The following is a 17,393-nucleotide window of genomic DNA, read 5'->3' as shown; positions in this document are numbered from 1 at the left end:
CGCGGAGATAATCGTACTCGTAGTGGGGAAGGATAGGTCTAGGATAACACTGAAACTATTTCTAACACTGAGTTTATTTTCTTGTTTTCCAACTTGATAACAAGAACTTGTTACAGGTTTATACACTGCTAAGTATATAAAAAGTAAATATGATCTTCTTCGTTTGAAGATCCTGGATCCCTAGAGAAGTCAATCATTTTTTCACAGTTCATTCACATCGCTAATAGTAATCCACATTCCGAATATGGTTATGCTCCGACGCGTATTTCCGAAGATAAGAATTTTCGAAGTTTAAGGGTTGAAAAACTACCCCTGGATCTCAAAGGAAGTCAATCATCTTTTTACAGTTTATTCATATCGCAAATAGTAATCTACATTCCAAATATGGTTATGCTCCGTAGCGTACTTTCGGAGATACGAATTTTCGAAATATAAGGGTTGGAAAACCCACCCCTGGATCCCAAGGGAAGTCTATCAGTTTTCACAGTTTATTCACATCGGTAGTAGTAATCTACATTCCAAATATGGTTATGCTCCGTAGCGTACTTTCGGAGATACGAATTTTCGAAATATAAGGGTTAGAAAATCCACCCCTGGATCCCAAGGGAAGTCTATCAGTTTTCACAGTTTATTCACATCGGTAGTAGTAATCTACATTCTAAATATGGTTATGCTCCAACGCGTTCTTCCGTAGAGATGAATTTTTAAAGTTAGACAGATGATAATTTCAATAAAAACGTTGCTGAAATATCCCGAGATCAATAGAAAATCAATATTTCCTCCAACGGATACTATGGAACCAACTTCCTAAATTTATATCCGATCTAGTGAATATTTCCATAATAAATCGTTTTTTTTTTGCCGCACGCCACTGGTCACCACCTTCGGGTGTTTCCGTCAAACAGTCTGCTGGAAACGGTCTGCTAAATTCACACCGGTAGCACAGATTACTAGTCTTTAATATTAGTTTTGATAATTAAAGGTTAGGGTTATCAAAAATGCCCCGTAAATGTTGCGTTCCTGGATGCAGAGCTAATTATACGTCTACTTTAAAAATCTTGGGAGCTATCAGTGCATTTCACTTTCCAAAACGAGAGGAATTAAAAAACAAGTGGTTAAATGCCATTTCGCGGGAAACCTGGATACCATCGAAAAATTCTGCAGTATGTCGTTTACATTTTTGTGATGAAGATGTATTGAATCCGAGAGAATTAGATTATCAACGATTTCAATTGAAAGAGCACGCTGTTCCTTCAGTTTTTGGGAGCTTCAATGATTTAGTGGAAAATACTGCCATTAATTTCAAAAAAAAAGAAGAAAGTGATTTTATTGAAAACTTTTCTAATCTGGTAAATTCTTATCCAAGAAAATTGGAGCTAGCCAGCAACTGGAACTGTAAATTTATGGACAACATGCTTCATTTTTTTACTTTGGATATTTTAGAAAACGATGTCAACATAAAGGCCCAAGTTTCAATATTTAACAATCTTGATTTAAACGTTTTTATTAACAGTATTAGAATTAATGTCAGTGATTTAGACTGTTTTAAGTCGTGTACTAATACAAAACTCACAAAGTGGACTCAGTTACAGTTCTTATTAAAGATTTTAAGTGAAGAATCTCAAACTAAGAAATTACTTTATTTAGAGGATGCCAAGATATTAATAGAAATTTCAGTATAATTAGGTCTTAATCTCATAAAATCCCATTTTAAAGAATTGAAGTTATTTTGTAAGAAGTACTCAGTTGCTGGAATATTTTAATTATACAAAGTATTTCAATAATTGCTTTATTGATATTAACAAGTATCACAAGTGATCACTAAAACAAACAGAACATAATGCACTATTATGATAGTCTGGAAATGGAAAATACACTGAAGGTTTTTTTTTTGGTAAAGTATTATCAATATTAATCAAAAGAATAATAATAGACAAAATATATAAATATTTTTTCAAATTTAAATATTTTAGAGTGAGAAGCAAGTTTATAGTTGAAATTAAAATTTACAAACAAAAATGTCTGCTAAATTATAACAAGATCATAACTTACTGTATTGTCCAAATACTGTATCAATTCAGACTATCATCTTATTCTTAGGTCAACTAATGTTAGATAATATACTTAAAAGATGATTCAAATGCAACTATAAAAACACAGTAAGAGTAAATTTTTAATTCTTATACTGTGAATAAAATTGCTGACTAGAAAATTATTTGAAAAGCTAAAAATCACAAGGAATTGTGCAACTTAGTATTTCCTGAAATCTTTTTACATAGATTCTATCTCGAAGTCCTGTATTAACCTGAAAAAAAGGATGTGATTAAATATAATTAAAACCTAAATATATAATTACTCATTATCTTAGTCTTAATAACTGTTCAGAATTAGGATATAGTTTCTAAATACTTACTCAGCCTGATCAAAATAATCATCGATACCTTTCTCTGGTATATTCTCTTCATCTGGTTCACCATTTTCATTTAGATCATTCATGTCTGAAAACATGTCAAATGAATGTTTTACATTTTGTATCAAAACCAATTTGATCATTACAGACTCCTCTGATGTACAAGAAAAAATTGACTAACAAATTTGAACTTTCATAGCGTGTAATTTACCTGATAAAGGGGGAACCACTGCAGTACTCAAATATTCAGTATTTAAATGAGGTGGTAATGCTAACTAAAAAAAAAAAACAATTACCTGATAAAGGTGGAACCACTGCAGTACTCAGATATTCAGTATTTAAATAAGGTGGTAATTCATCATCATCCTCTTCTTCTGGTTCCAGTTGTTGTGAATCCACCATTTCAAGCCATTGAGAGTTATGCTGTCTGAATTTTTCGATTTTTATTCTGTCAGACCAAGACTTGTTTCTTTCACTTATAATATTCAAGCAAGTATTACAAACTTCTCGGATAGCTTTGTTGTTATCTTGTAATAAGTCTATTAAATAAGCTGGTGCTTCTACAAATAATATCATTTGAATTTCTTGATATCATCACATAATTAGATTACCTGTTGATTCTATGAGATAATCTATACTGTTATCATTAGATAAAGCCATGTAAAACACATATAAAATTTGTAAAACGATCTCATCATCCTCTTGGTGAGTTTTCAACAGCTCGATTAAATTTTTCATCAATTTAGATCCACATAGTAGTTTAGAACATCCTTCATCTGAAGCTGCCGTTCCTAGGAGCACTATAATCTAAAAAAAAATTGTATAAAAATTACGAAATGATAAAGATAATCTACACAAGTTTTGGAAGAATTATCGAAACAATAAAAAACTAAAATTTATGTTTAAAGATTATACCTAAATTCTAAATAAAAGAGGCTAAACTGATAAGTACATGAAGAAGTCATTGAAAAAATTAAAAATTATTCTTAAAGTATACGGAACTAGATAATATAAATAGATGAATAATAAATTTGGCAAAGGAAAAATAAAGTTATCGAATGTATTATATGACGAGAACAACAAAATTATAAACGATAACAAATAATGGCAGATTAAACAAAGCTAAGACAAAAAATTAAACATCCATAACAAAAAATAGAGCTACTTCCAATGATCTCAAAAATAATATTTTTAAGACCTACCATTCATTTAGAAATATTTGAGATAACTCAAAAATTGAAGAATAAATCAAGTGGTGTAGATAATATGTATAAGTGTAAAGGTAATGTAACAATATCTGAGAGTTTTTCAATGTTAGAAAAATCGATATGGCCTGAAGTACAGTACAGTTTTGATTATCCGAAATAATGTGGACCAAAGTGATTTCGGATAATCGAAATTTCGGTTAATCCGATTTTTTTCGGAAAAGAGGAGTTTAGGATGTGTATATCATTAGATCGACTTAAAAACATTCATGAAATATTTAACTTGAATTTGAATATAACATCAACAAATAATTTTTTTTTTAATATAGTATGTATATAAATGCCTAAATATGTACTTATGTACATTTCGTTAAATGCAATGTAAAATATAAAATATAGCCCATTCTACATTCCACACTACACTGCATTTTGTAAAATATTTTCGAATAAAACTACTCTTTTTGCGATAATAGCAGACGTTAATACATATGTGTAGTATATCCAAAGTCACTTGGAGGAAGCCAGAATATTTCGATTATATAAGGGTTGTCCAAGTTCACAGACATTTTTTGGGACCAGTGAATTTATTGCCTGAAAATACTTCAAAATAAAACCCGTTATTTAGCGGATCGCGATATCAACTTCAAAGGGTCATCTGGCCAAGAGTTTTTACGGTATAGGTGAATCCTAGACGCGTTTCGTATGCGATTTTTTTCGGTTAATCGGGATTTTTGTTTTTGAAGAAGTTTGTTTCTTATAAACCGGATTTCGGAAAGTCGCGATTCGGATAATCGGGATTGTACTTGTAGAGCTGAAACCAATTCACAAAGCAAAAACATAGTGTATCTAATTATAGATACTTGATTTCAAACTTTGATATGTTACTAAACTTTTGGTCACTTGTAAAGGGTGTTTTTTTTAGAGCTATAGAACTTTAAATTGCAATAAAACAACGATGGATTATTCGATTGACATGAATTTTATTTATCCGCAAGATGATCTTGTGGCATTACATTTTAAATATGATTTCTGGCATATGACCGCCACGGCTGGCTCGGATGTAGTCCAATCTGGCCGTCCAATTTTCGATGACTTTTTCCAACATTTGTGGCCGTATATCGGCAGTAACACGGCGAATGTTGTCTTCCAAATGTTCAAGGGTTTGTGGCTTATCCGCATAGACCAATGACTTTACATAGCCCCACAGAAAGTAGTCTTGCGGTATTAAATCACAAGATCTTGGAGGCCAATTCACAGGTCCAAAACGTGAAATTAGGCGGTCACCAAACGTGTCTTTCAATAAATCGATTGTGGCACGAGCTGTGTGACATGTTGCGCCGTCTTGTTGGAACCACAGCTCCTGGACATCATGGTTGTTCAATTCAGGAATGAAAAAGTTAGTAGTCATGGCTCTATACCGATCACCATTGACTGTAACGTTCTGGCCATCATCGTTTTTGAAGAAGTACGGACCAATGATTCCACCAGCCCATAAAGCGCACCAAACAGTCAGTTTTTCTGGATGTAACGGTGTTTCGACATACACTTGAGGATTAGCTTCACTCTTAATGCGGCAGTTTTGTTTGTTGACGTAGCCATTCAACCAGAAGTGCGCTTCATCGCTAATGGACGTAGTGCGCGATACGTATTCCGCACAGAACCATTATTTTCGAAATAAAATTGCACTATTTGCAAGCGTTGTTCAGGAGTGAGTCTATTCATGATGAATTGCCAAACCAAACTGAGAATAAATCACTTGACAGCTGTTAAACCGGTCGCCATCTTGAACAGTAACCAACTTAAAGTTATATACCTCGAAAAAAAAACACCCGTTAGTTTTGTTATATCTGCTACCGATTTAGAGAAAAAATTTCAAACCATTCTTTCGATATAATCTGGAAAATCCAAATTGTCATAAAAAAAATGCGGTGAGTAAGCTGACCGGAATTAATTTTTGGTTATGTCAAAAATTTTCCTGATCTGTAGCAATGATCCATATTAATTCGATAAACTCGTATAATCATCTCAAAACAAGTAGGATGACGAGAAACACCTTGTATTTCGAAAACAAAGCTTTTTTTTTACCTTCAATTTAAGGGCATTCTGTATAGTGGATATTGATGAGGTGTTTTTTTTTTAATTGAATTGAATTAATTAATCGTTTGCTGGAGATTGAATATTTATTATCATATCCCTAAACTAACTTAAATAATGTAATAGACCAATGTCATTAGTGAGGTGATTGAGAAAATTGTTTATGATCGTATACTTAATTTCCTTAGCAAGCATAAAATTCTAAATTCGAATCAACATGGCGTCCGGAGGAGCTTTTCAACGCAAACAGCTGCGATCTCCTTCGTCGATCATGTCTACAAATGTCTGGATGACGGACTATACGTTGCTGGGTTGTTCTTCGACCTTTCTCATGCGTTCGATTCTCTTAATTTTAAGTTCATTATCAGAAAACTTTTTAACTCAGGTTTTCGGGGCATTTTCCTTGATTGGATTTATTCTTTTCTAACTGCCAGAAGTGTGATCGTTAGAATTGATGAGTGCTGGTCGGGGTTATTCGATTCTGATATAGGGGTTCCACAAGGATCTATTCTAGGACCACTCATATTTATTCTCTGCATTAATGACTTGCCTGGTCATATCTTAGCCGAATTGATAACCATATTTGCCGACGACACCTCCTTCACTACTTCAGCTCGGACTCTCGCAGAATTATTGGGCAAATGCTCCTTCATAATGAAACAAATTGTTGAATGGTGTCGACAGAATGCTCTCGTGGTCAACTTGGAGAAGACTGAGTAGATTTGTTTCAATATTAGAGGTATGAACTTCCCTCTGTCTTTCAGTTACGATAATGTCGTCGTTGATTCTATACCAGGTGTCAAGTTTTTGGGTCTCTATGTTGATTAAAAACTAAAGTGGAAGAACCACATTGACCACATCAGTGCGAGGTTAAATAGGGCGTACTATGCGCTGAGCAGAGTTAAGGACTCACTTCCTCTACAATTTGTACTCGGCGTCTACTATAGCCTTTTTCATTCCCATCTAAACTATAATATAATTTTATAGGGAAATGCAGATAATGTCCATAGGATATTTCTGTCCCAAAAACGTAAACTACAGATGATTTTTCAGGTTAGCATACCAGCTTCCTGCAAACCAATCTTTATCAAATATAAAATATTTACTGTTCCTTCCCTTTATATCTACCGAAGTTTAGTTTAAGTTAAGGATAACATCACAAAATTTGAGTGACAGCAATACCTATGACACTAGAAATAAATATCTTCTGTCCTTCTCTAAGCACAGAACTTCAACTTGAAATACGGGTATTCAAGAAAATCGTGAAAAATATGCTGCTTTCGAAAGCATACTATAGTATTAAGGAATTCACTGATGATTCAGATTTCCCTGAATTTGGTTAATAATTGTATTTAGTTAGGGAATATATGCATAAGTATATGTGTACATGTTCCATTTATTAGTGCGTAGCGAGTTGATTGTTACTTTGTATTTTTTAGGATATGTAATATTGTAATTTTTTGTTTGTTGACATGTCCCATTGATATTCATATGTCTAGAGGGAATAAATAAAGGTTAATTGATTGATTGAAACATGAAGTAGCATAGGACATATGTTATGTAAAGATTATTTGAGTTTTTTTTTTGGATGAGATACCAGACCTACGTTCAGACATTAATTTGCTTATGTGGTATTATTACATGTTTGAATAAATAATGAGAAATATCTAATATTATCTGAACACTTTACCTGTAATATCAACTGCACGTCACTATTATTAGTTTTTAGAGTTTTTTCAATCCAAGTTATCATGTCAAAATGCTTGAATATTTCTGCCCAATCAAGCTCTGGTAAGTTCAAATTACTTAAGATTCCAATACATTCCCTTACAAAGTCTTCATCTTTCGATTCTACAACTGCTTTAGCAATATCACCCACAAATTCCTGGAATTGATTTACACATGATAACAAGTTTGCAATACAAATATTCCTTCATTACACCTCTCATTAAGAGTTTGGAAGAATCAAATTACACATTACTCACCACAAACAAAGCCCTTGTTGTGCTATGTTCAGAAATATTATGCAGCATTTTCATGAGCAAAGTATTTTGGTATGTGAAAGCTCTAGTCATTATTGAAGGAAGCCTATTTTTTTTTATCATTTGTTGAGCATTGGACGCACTGACAGCTAAATTGATACAGAGTGCTATCATTACTTGATCACTTTCATTACCAACGTTTAAAAGTAGCATATCCATTATCTACAGAAATTAATTATTAATGAAGTTTATGATGCAGTATTTTGATCTTACCAATCCTACACTATCTATGAATTGGGGTTTCACTTCATCATCGTAACTGAGATGATATAGTAATTTCAAAATAATTTCTTGGTGACGATCATCACCTGAAATTTTTCTTGCGTTTTATATGAGTAAGTGCAAATATTGCAAATTTCTGTCAATTGCAGAAGAATTATTCGAATCACAATTATTATCTTAAGGTTGACATAACCACATTCTTGTTCAATTATATTTAACAATATTGTCAATTGATCGATAAATTTGAAAATTAAGATTGATGGAAAAAATCCTTTTATTTTCTAATCTCTACATTTCCAAATGAACATTGAAAATTTGAAGTTTTCCAGTTTGAAACTGTCGAACTGTGGAATAGATGAATACCTGATGTTGACCTAATTATAAGCAATAAACATGATAAACAAACCTTCAGTATGGTAGTGGGGAAACCCCTGTGTCAACCTTAGTATAATACTGGTCCATTGTGAACACAAACATGTTCAAAATGTTATTGGTGTACTTACTCAATAAATTGATGAGTTTAGGCAAGAGGTTACCCTTGATCATTTTATACCTAAGTTTATTGTCAAAGGACAGATTAAAGAGAAGTTTTAATGTTAAATGCATCAATTCTGCTTTATTGAAATCCAATAATCTTGGGAGCTTCTCCACTATGTTCAAATCAGCCATGGAATCTTTATTGCACTGCATTATAGATAACTTTTTTAAAAACGTTAAAACCAAAATCAGCAACTCCTCATTCTCCCTTTCTAGTGCTTTCACTAATAATCCTACAATATTTCGCTTTGTCATTTTCTCCTCAATGCTTTCGTCTTCTGCAATATTCAACAGCAAGTAGAAGCATATTCGAAGTAAATTTTCTTGTTTTTTGATTAGGGTTCTGTATCTTTTTGCTCTTTCAGAATCTGACAACTTTTTATCACTAATGCTCTCAGTGGACATTGTTAAATCTTCATAAATACTTCCTTCCATTATAGCCTTAAAATTAGTATCACTGAAATTTCCGGATTTTGGACGAACTGGTTCTGGTATTCTACTTCTAGGTATTTCAGACATGCTGGCGCTATTAGGACATGATTTTCGAATAATTGGTATATCAGAAGCTGCAGGTAGTTCTTGACCTTGTAACTCTGCTGTCCATTTATCATATCTTCGCAATTCATAATCAATTATATCCATGCAAATGGATCCAACCTCGAAAAATAGATAAATTATTTCCATCATATATTTATTGTATACTAGGACATTTCTTAAGCAAAAATTATTTTTTATTTTAAACCTACCTTACATTTCAATATCACTTCATGGAAAATAGAGTACATAGAAAAGCAGAAAAAGGTATAGACCAAATGTGTACTCAAAACTATGCTTCTTTTCCAATCTTCTCTCAATACTCTACCAAGAGCACTTATGACAGTTTCTAAAATATAAATTGTATGAAATATAAATATATAAAAGACTGAAAATATTTATAAATATATCTAAGTGTGTGGAAATAAGAGAGCACACTCAATGATTGCCTACTATACACATACACAAGAAAGGCAACAGGTTCAATTGCAACAACTATAGAGGAATAACCTAATTATTAATATTGTAATTAAAAACTAAGATATTTCAAAATAAAACCTATAATTGAGGGAAAACTAGAGGAATCACAAAGTTGATTTACAAATGGAAGGAGTATAACCAGAGACATTAAAAAACAGAGGAATTGTTTTGGATACAATAAGGGTGACCAAGAACATATACAGGGTGTCTCATTCAAAGTGTCCACCCTCAATAACTCAACAACAGATCTGAATTTGTGAAAACACTCAGACAGGTCGATTTTTTATGACGGGGGGACATGATCTGGGATACAAAGCTTGTTTCTACTAGCAACCCCCTGGAGAGGATTGATAGTTTGATAATCAGTAGTACCGATTATCAAACTATCAATCGATAATAAATTAGCAGGATCCAGACTCAGATGCGGTACGAACATTCGCATTTGCCGCGTTGGTTTGTGGTAGCCTTAAATATTCGTCACCTAAGGTGGAAATTTACCAAAGCAATTATTATTATTATAGCAGGAATTGCGAAAACTGGCCAAATAAGGCTTGCATCAGAAATTTTTTTCATAAAAAAAAGCACCAACAGAGAAGGTATGACAGCGGATGCATTAAGTGTGCCTGCTTGTCAGGATGTGGCGAAGAACATGAAACAAGAAGCTTTGCTGTTGAAACTAAATGTTCAATGTCTGCACATTAAGTTGAATGATCTGGAGGTAATGTAATTTTATCCGAGGAGAATCCTGATGTCGTCAGCATGGCGAATCACTGGTGTGGGAAAGATCAGCTGGAAGCGATGATCTGGCCTGGTTTTCAACTCATTTCATCGTTTTGTCGTCGTGATCGTCTGCATGGAGGAACTGCCAGTTATGCTAGGGACTTTGAAGATTTGAAAGTATCTGGATTCTCAGCATAGATATATACAAAAGTATAGATAAGAAACTCTCTCACTACGAGCCGAAACTACAGTGACTTGATAGAACACACTGGTGACAATAGGGATAAAAGTAGAACTAGATTAGATTTTGTTTTATAATTTTATAATATATATACATACATATGTATATCTCTCAGGATCCTTTGGGAAGCGTTTCATTAGGAAATCTTTTTACATTATCTTTTTAAAATTACAAAAACAAAACAACGGAAATGTAAATTAAAAACAACAAGAATAAAATATAATGAAAATTACTTGAATGTCTTAGCCACCCCCTAGTACTTAAATAATATAACTAGACCTTCAAGCCGTTCTTGTTTGGATCATTTTTTCCTTGGTTGTCGACATCCAATAGTTAATCATGGAAAATCATTCATAGTGCACACCGATGTTACTGATCATTTTGCAATCATATTGTGTCTAGATTCAGAAAAAATACCAAGGCTTAAAAAGATTGAGCAAAAAAATTATATAGATTATACCCAATTAAAGAGTGACCTGAAAAAAGTAGATTGGGAAAATTTAGTAAAGGACAGAAACGTAGATTCATTTGCAGAGTTGTTCATTAGTTTATTGGAGCATTATACGCAAAAAAACACAACCGAAATCAAATTGACCTATAGAAAGTTTGGAAAAAAAGGACTTTATCACTCCAAGACTGTTAAAATCTATAAATAAAAAGAACATCCTATACAAGAAATTGATGCAAGATCAATATAGAAAATATCGAAACACTTTACAGAGGCTGATAAGGGATGCTAAAAAGAACTACCTGATTGTTGAGGAATTCAGCAAATATTATAGTGAGGTAGGAAAAAAATTGGCAGAAAATATACCGAACACACCTAAAAAAGAAATATATGGAAGGTTCTGTGATGCAACACTTTTTTTTTCCAACATGTACGAGCGAAATAGAGGATACAATTCTGACACTAAAAAGGGGTGGAACCCCTGGAGATGATGGAGTTAGGACTGAATTGTTGATACATGTAAAAAAAGGGATATCAACACCACTGATGTTATTGACCAACCTATGCTTTGAAACTTCCAAATTTCCAAAAATTTTTAAGATAGGTATCATCAAGCCAGTATTTAAATCCGGAAATAAAAACATAGTGTCAAATTACAGACCGATATGCCTCATATCTAATGTTGCAAAGATCATCGAAAAAAAATAATGAAAAACCGTATTGTAAAGTTCTTAGAAAAAAAAAACAGAATCTTATCACAAAGACAGTACGGATTCAGAGATTGAAAATCGACAGAGGATGCGATAACAGAATTAGTTAAGAGAATATATGGTTGGTTAGATGGAGAAAAGGTTGGTCTAGGTGTCTTAATAGATCTCAAAAAAGCGTTCGATACGGTTTCCTATGAAATTCTCCTCCATAAGATCCATCATTATGGTTTCCGAGGAAATGAATATGAATTAATCAAGGAGTACTTGACTGATAGAGTACAGTCTGTAAAAATAGATAGTCATAATAGTGAAAAAAGATCCGTCGAGTATGGTATACCACAAGGAACCATGTTAAGACCAGTTCTGTTCATTATTAATAATAATAGTATTTATTGATCCTCTACAATCATTTTAAACAAAGAAGAGATGACAAGTCCGATATATTTCATCTTAGATTTATAAATGTTCTCTACATTTTTCAAAATATTCATTTAAGGTATATGGTTCACAATTCATAAGATGATTGGTAAGTTCTTTTTTAAATATTTCTATGAACAGCTTACTCTTTATGAATGTGAAGGGCAAAATCATCAGTTTTGCAGATGATACTGCACTATTGTACGAAGACAGCTGAGTAAGATCTTTACAATATAATGTAATGGTTCAAAAAAAATAAGTTAACAATTAACATAAAAAAGACGAGTTATCCACAGGAAGCCACAGTTGTTTCTGTCAGAGGATCTGTATGCCATTTCGAAAACAATGAGCCCTCATAAATTATTTGATACTAACTGCAACCTGTTCCAAAAAGATTAAACTCCAACTGAATATGTATAATTATGAAACTAGAAGAAGAAATACTCACTGCTGGATTCCAAAAGCAAGGAAACGAATTGGTCAGAGATGTTACACCTATCTCGCCCCATGCATAACAAGATTCCAAAGGAAATAAAAGAGATACAGAAATAGGAACGAAAAGGCAGAATCAGGGCATGGGTGAATGAGAAAGACAGGGGGGGTTCAAACCCCCCCAAAATGTGAAGATGTTATCAAAAGAAACGAGCGGTTGACCAACCTTCGCGCATACGTAGTCGATAATCTGTTAGCGTTTGAATCTATTATTTCCCGCCGACCTTTAATGGCGAATGGCCGAAGTTGTCGTCACTGTAGTATATATAGTCTCTGTAGCCGAAACTACAGTGACTGTATGTACTACAGTGACGACAACTAGGGCAATCCGCCATTAAATGTCGAAGGGAAACAATAGATTCGGTGCTTCAAGTTTCAGATTATCGACTGCGCCTGCGCGAAGGTTGGTCGACCGCTCGTTTCTTTCGATAACATTTTCACATTTTGGGGGGTTTGAAGCCCCTAAACCTGTCACAATCACTAACAAGACAAACAAGAATGCTTTAATGCATGTGAAACAGCCCGGCACTCGAATGTAAATAGTGAAAATCAGAGATCTCTGTTGAAAGTTCGACCTTTAATGGCGGACAGGGCTCCAACCAATCAAAACGCTGACAAGCCGTGTCGTCACTGTAGCCGAAACTACAGTGACTTTATTACCACAGTGGCGACAACTCGTGTATCATTTTCTATTGGTTGGCCGCCAGGTTTCGTCGGAGTTGCGCAGATTTCAGATTTAGTTTGTTTGTTTATTTGTCAAAACGTGTTCAGCAGTTGAGTTGTCAAGTTTGTGGAAATTACCAGCTTCGATTATCGATTATAATAAGACGTTTTGTTGTCTACAGATTAAGAATGAAGTCGAAAAACACGAGTTATGGCCAGTAAGCCCATGGCTGGTCATTCCAGGTGAATTTATTATTGGAAAATAATAATCTTTACTTGTGCATGTAGTTGTTGAGTTTTTTCTTGATAATAATTTCAGTTAGAACTTGAAGATATCTAATATTTTTGATCTGTATCTCCGGAAAAATAGCACGATTCAGTTCATTTCAGACGTGATACATTGGATCGAAGATCGAATTCAAAATAATAAGACGTTTTGTTGCCTACAGATTAAGAAAAAGGTCGAAAAAGACTATAGAGAGTTATGATAGAAAAATAGATAGATAATTTATTGATGCTCCTTTACAAAAATTCATTGTATTGCACACGTCGCAGGATTCGATAAAAAATACAACTTCGAAATGGTATAAATCATTTCTCATCATTGTCAGAATATAAAAATAGTAGAGATAACTCAATAAAGTTATACAATTCTTAAATGATACAGAGTATCATTGTCAAAATATAAAGGCATTACTCAATAAAGTAATAACTTCGAAATTGTATGACCATTAAGGCCATGGCTGATCATTCAAGGTGAATTTATTATTGGAAATTAATAATTTTTACATTTGTATGTACCTAGTTCTTGAGTTTTTTCTAAATTATAATTTGAGTTAGAAGTTAAAGATAACCAATATTTTCGATCTGTATCTTTGGAAAAATAGATAGCACGATTCAGTTCATTTGCAATGTCGTACCTTGGAGCGAATTCATGAAACATAATGTTACTTTCTAAAGAAATTGAGACCCATACTATGAAATATTGCCGTAAGTTACCGATATACAATTCAAAAATACCGCCAAAAACGTCTTGACGAAACATGGCGGACTTTTGACAGATTTATGGCCAGTTGTCGCCACTGTGGTAATATAGTCTCTGTAGCCGAAATATTATTGCTGCGCCATTTCTAGGATTGGGAGAATTATTAGAGATATTGTCCAATATAATGTCTATAGATGGCGCTGAAACTAATTCAATCTTGTTATTCTTATTGAAGGAAATTAGGAAAATGAGAGATTTGATGCGGCAGATCTATCTCCTCTAAATATGATTATATTTAATAATGATAAGTTCAGCTTGATTTAATATTGTTGCTCTGATGACTTGTACTATGCAAATAATCTATTCAATTAAGTTATATTATACACTTAATTATGCATGGATTCAATCTCAAACAGTAGTCGAAGTTCTTGAAATATTTTTTATTGCAATTGTGAAAGACTCATTGGATGGCCCCAGTAGAGAGAAACATCATTTACAGAAAGAAGTTGATGTTTCAAGAAAAGTAGAACTAACTCGGAAAGCTAAATAGTTTTATAAAAAGTCTTGTGATCTTAAAAGACATATCCATGTTTTACAAATCTCAAGGAGTTCCTTGAAAAGAAGGTTATTTGACAGAAAACAGAGTCAAGACTCTACAAGAGCAAAAAATCAGAAAATGTGAAAATTGTGAAGATGATTTTGAAATTTTTATCACATTTCGAAGATCAATTTGACAGGTATTTAGAGCAGAATTTTTTAATTTTCTTTATAAATCTTTTCTTTCCCATCAGGTGATACTGAACATTTTCAGTTCAATGTTAGATGTTTACTATAGAATCTTATGCTATCATATTCAAACTATTTTTTTTACATTCAATATATTCAATTTTTGTATATTGTTAAATAGGCCTTGTCACCAGTACTTGTACTGTATTAGAGGTCAAGAATAAAGAAGTAAATAAATAAAATAAAATAAAATATTGAAATTTAACAATATTGTTATTTTTTTACAAATAACGTCCGTTCATTTAAATTCGTGGTCAAGAATGCCGTGAAGGACACAGAGTTGATTTTCTGTGATTACAAATAACACTTAGCTTGTACCATATAGTTCCCAGATTCGAAATATGTAAACAAATGTTAGTGATATGGTGATATCTAGAAGCACTTTATTTAATCAAAACAGATTGGAACAGTTTCCAAAGGACTATACAAAATTGCTCCGCTAAAGCAGGATTCAGTAAGGATAGACCTTCTTCGAATATCTTTGAGGAGGCATATGATGAAGAAGACTACATGCCCCTATCAGTACTAGCCACTTTTTCGAAAAATTGTGAAGCAGTGTGCAACACAGTGAAAGCGTTGATTTGGATGAAGGAATATCTACAGAAGAGCATTCTGATTTCAATCATATTAGAAATGGTGAGAAATATGAAGAACAGGAGAGCGACATAGAAGGAAGCATTAATACTGAAAACACCAAAATAAAATCTAACAGCAAAGCTCTGAATTTTATAGAAGAGTTGAAAATATTTGCCTAAGAAGATTTTGTGGCCTTTCAACACCTTAAAAATATTGAGACCCACTTCCAAACTCGCCTACTAATAAAAAAAAAAATTGCACAATCCAAAATAACTGATTTTTTCTAAATTGTGCATTTTATAATATGAATAATTTCATTTTCTGTAATAGCTCAATATATCTGAATTCATTTTTCTTCAATAAGTTTATAAATATATTTCAATAAATAATTTGTTTTTTTCGTTTTCATTTCTTTTTGTATTTATTTTGCACCTTCCCACAAGTGTACACCTCCCATGTCCAGACAAAAAAACTGGAACCAACGGAGTCCGGTCTTGGGAGATTTCATTGTATATGAATGAACTTCAAACACTAAGTTCATTCATTTAATATAAGATCCAAAGAAGAACTTAACATAAAGAGAACTTGGGTAGAAATTACTACCAGAAAATTTACTGGACTAAGAACCTACAATAGACTTCCTCTAGCATTGAGAGAGCTGAAAAAGAAATGAAAAAAGTCCTGCAAAAGATCCACCATACAACTTGATGGAATTCAATATTTCTAACACTATTGGACATTTGTGTACATATACTAATCAGGTGTATATATTTTTTGTAACCTGACAATGAGGCATGCCATTCTAATAAATCTATCTATATAAATTAAAATATTTTACCATTCTTCGAAAGAGCTTCTAAATTATTTGAGTCTCTAGCAAGTAATTGGATTTGATGAGCTCCTTTAATTTTTTCAGTCATTCCTTCATATAATAAATCAATATACTCCATAAGGCTGCTATATTGCACTGTTTCTTCCACAAATGGAGCATTCTTACTATTTTTATCATCTAAAAGAAAATTAACAATTTATTGTTGACATTTTATAAATTAGTTTCAGATTTACCCTTCGAGATTCCATGGCTTAGCTTCCTCTTCTTCAAATAAAATATAGTTTGTTCCACTTCAGGGACTCTTGAATGATGTATTAAGTCACATTGGTTAACAATTTCTCTAGCTAAAGCAAGGCAATCTGTTCTACTATTCAACATAGGAAGTTCAATTACTTTCTTCAAATTCTGCAAGATCAAAGTACCATATAAGGTATAAAAAAGAAAAAATCCTTCTTCTCATCTCCAAATACCTTCTTTTCGGAATGTAAAACAATGTCTCTTGCCCCAACAATATTGACTTCTATTTCATAATTCAAAACTATAGCATTTAGATTCGGGTGAACGTCTATGGTACCTGGACGACGATCTCTGAAAACAGTAATTCGCCAAGTAGAAAATAATAAAAGGATTATTATACCTACGTTTTCATAAATTTTGCATCATCTGGATCCATACTGTAAGATAATTTAGAAATGTGTAGTAGCGAATAATAAAGTAATTACAATAGATTAGTTACGAGGTTTAATATTTATTTATGAGTGACTGAAAGTTTTGAGAATAAATTCATGTTTTGAAATTGTCCTACATATAATAAATATTTTTTGGACATGACCAATGACAGTTAACAAACAAATAAAGTTCAGATCTGACAGTGACAAAAGTATAATTTGACCTACTAAATTCAAATAATAACTGTTGTTAAAATCTAAGAAATATGTGATATTTATCACTGCCCTATTGATTTTACAATTTAAGTAACAAAACACATATAATAGTTTA

At 32.7% G+C, this 17,393-nt stretch overlaps 1 protein-coding gene across 1 annotated transcript; it reads right to left on the bottom strand.

Moving 5' to 3' along the window:
* Positions 1-2,160: 2,160 nt before the first annotated feature.
* LOC123678835 (kinesin-associated protein 3) lies at positions 2,161-17,249 on the bottom strand. Its single transcript, XM_045616076.1, has 13 exons — positions 17,036-17,249; positions 16,865-16,982; positions 16,628-16,799; positions 16,401-16,571; positions 9,257-9,393; positions 8,477-9,167; positions 7,965-8,059; positions 7,695-7,913; positions 7,400-7,594; positions 3,022-3,217; positions 2,707-2,970; positions 2,414-2,498; positions 2,161-2,305 (listed from the first exon to the last, which is right to left on the bottom strand). The coding sequence occupies exons 1-13, from the start codon at positions 17,065-17,067 to the stop codon at positions 2,272-2,274; spliced, it is 2,409 nt and encodes an 802-aa protein (XP_045472032.1). The 5' UTR covers positions 17,068-17,249; the 3' UTR covers positions 2,161-2,271.
* Between the last annotated feature and the right edge of the window lie 144 nt (positions 17,250-17,393).

This window comes from Harmonia axyridis, chromosome 4 (assembly GCF_914767665.1).
Source record: "Harmonia axyridis chromosome 4, icHarAxyr1.1, whole genome shotgun sequence".
NCBI lineage: Eukaryota > Metazoa > Arthropoda > Insecta > Coleoptera > Coccinellidae > Harmonia > Harmonia axyridis.
The sequence above is the reverse complement of the archived record's forward strand: the minus strand, read 5'-3'. Positions and strand labels throughout refer to the sequence as shown.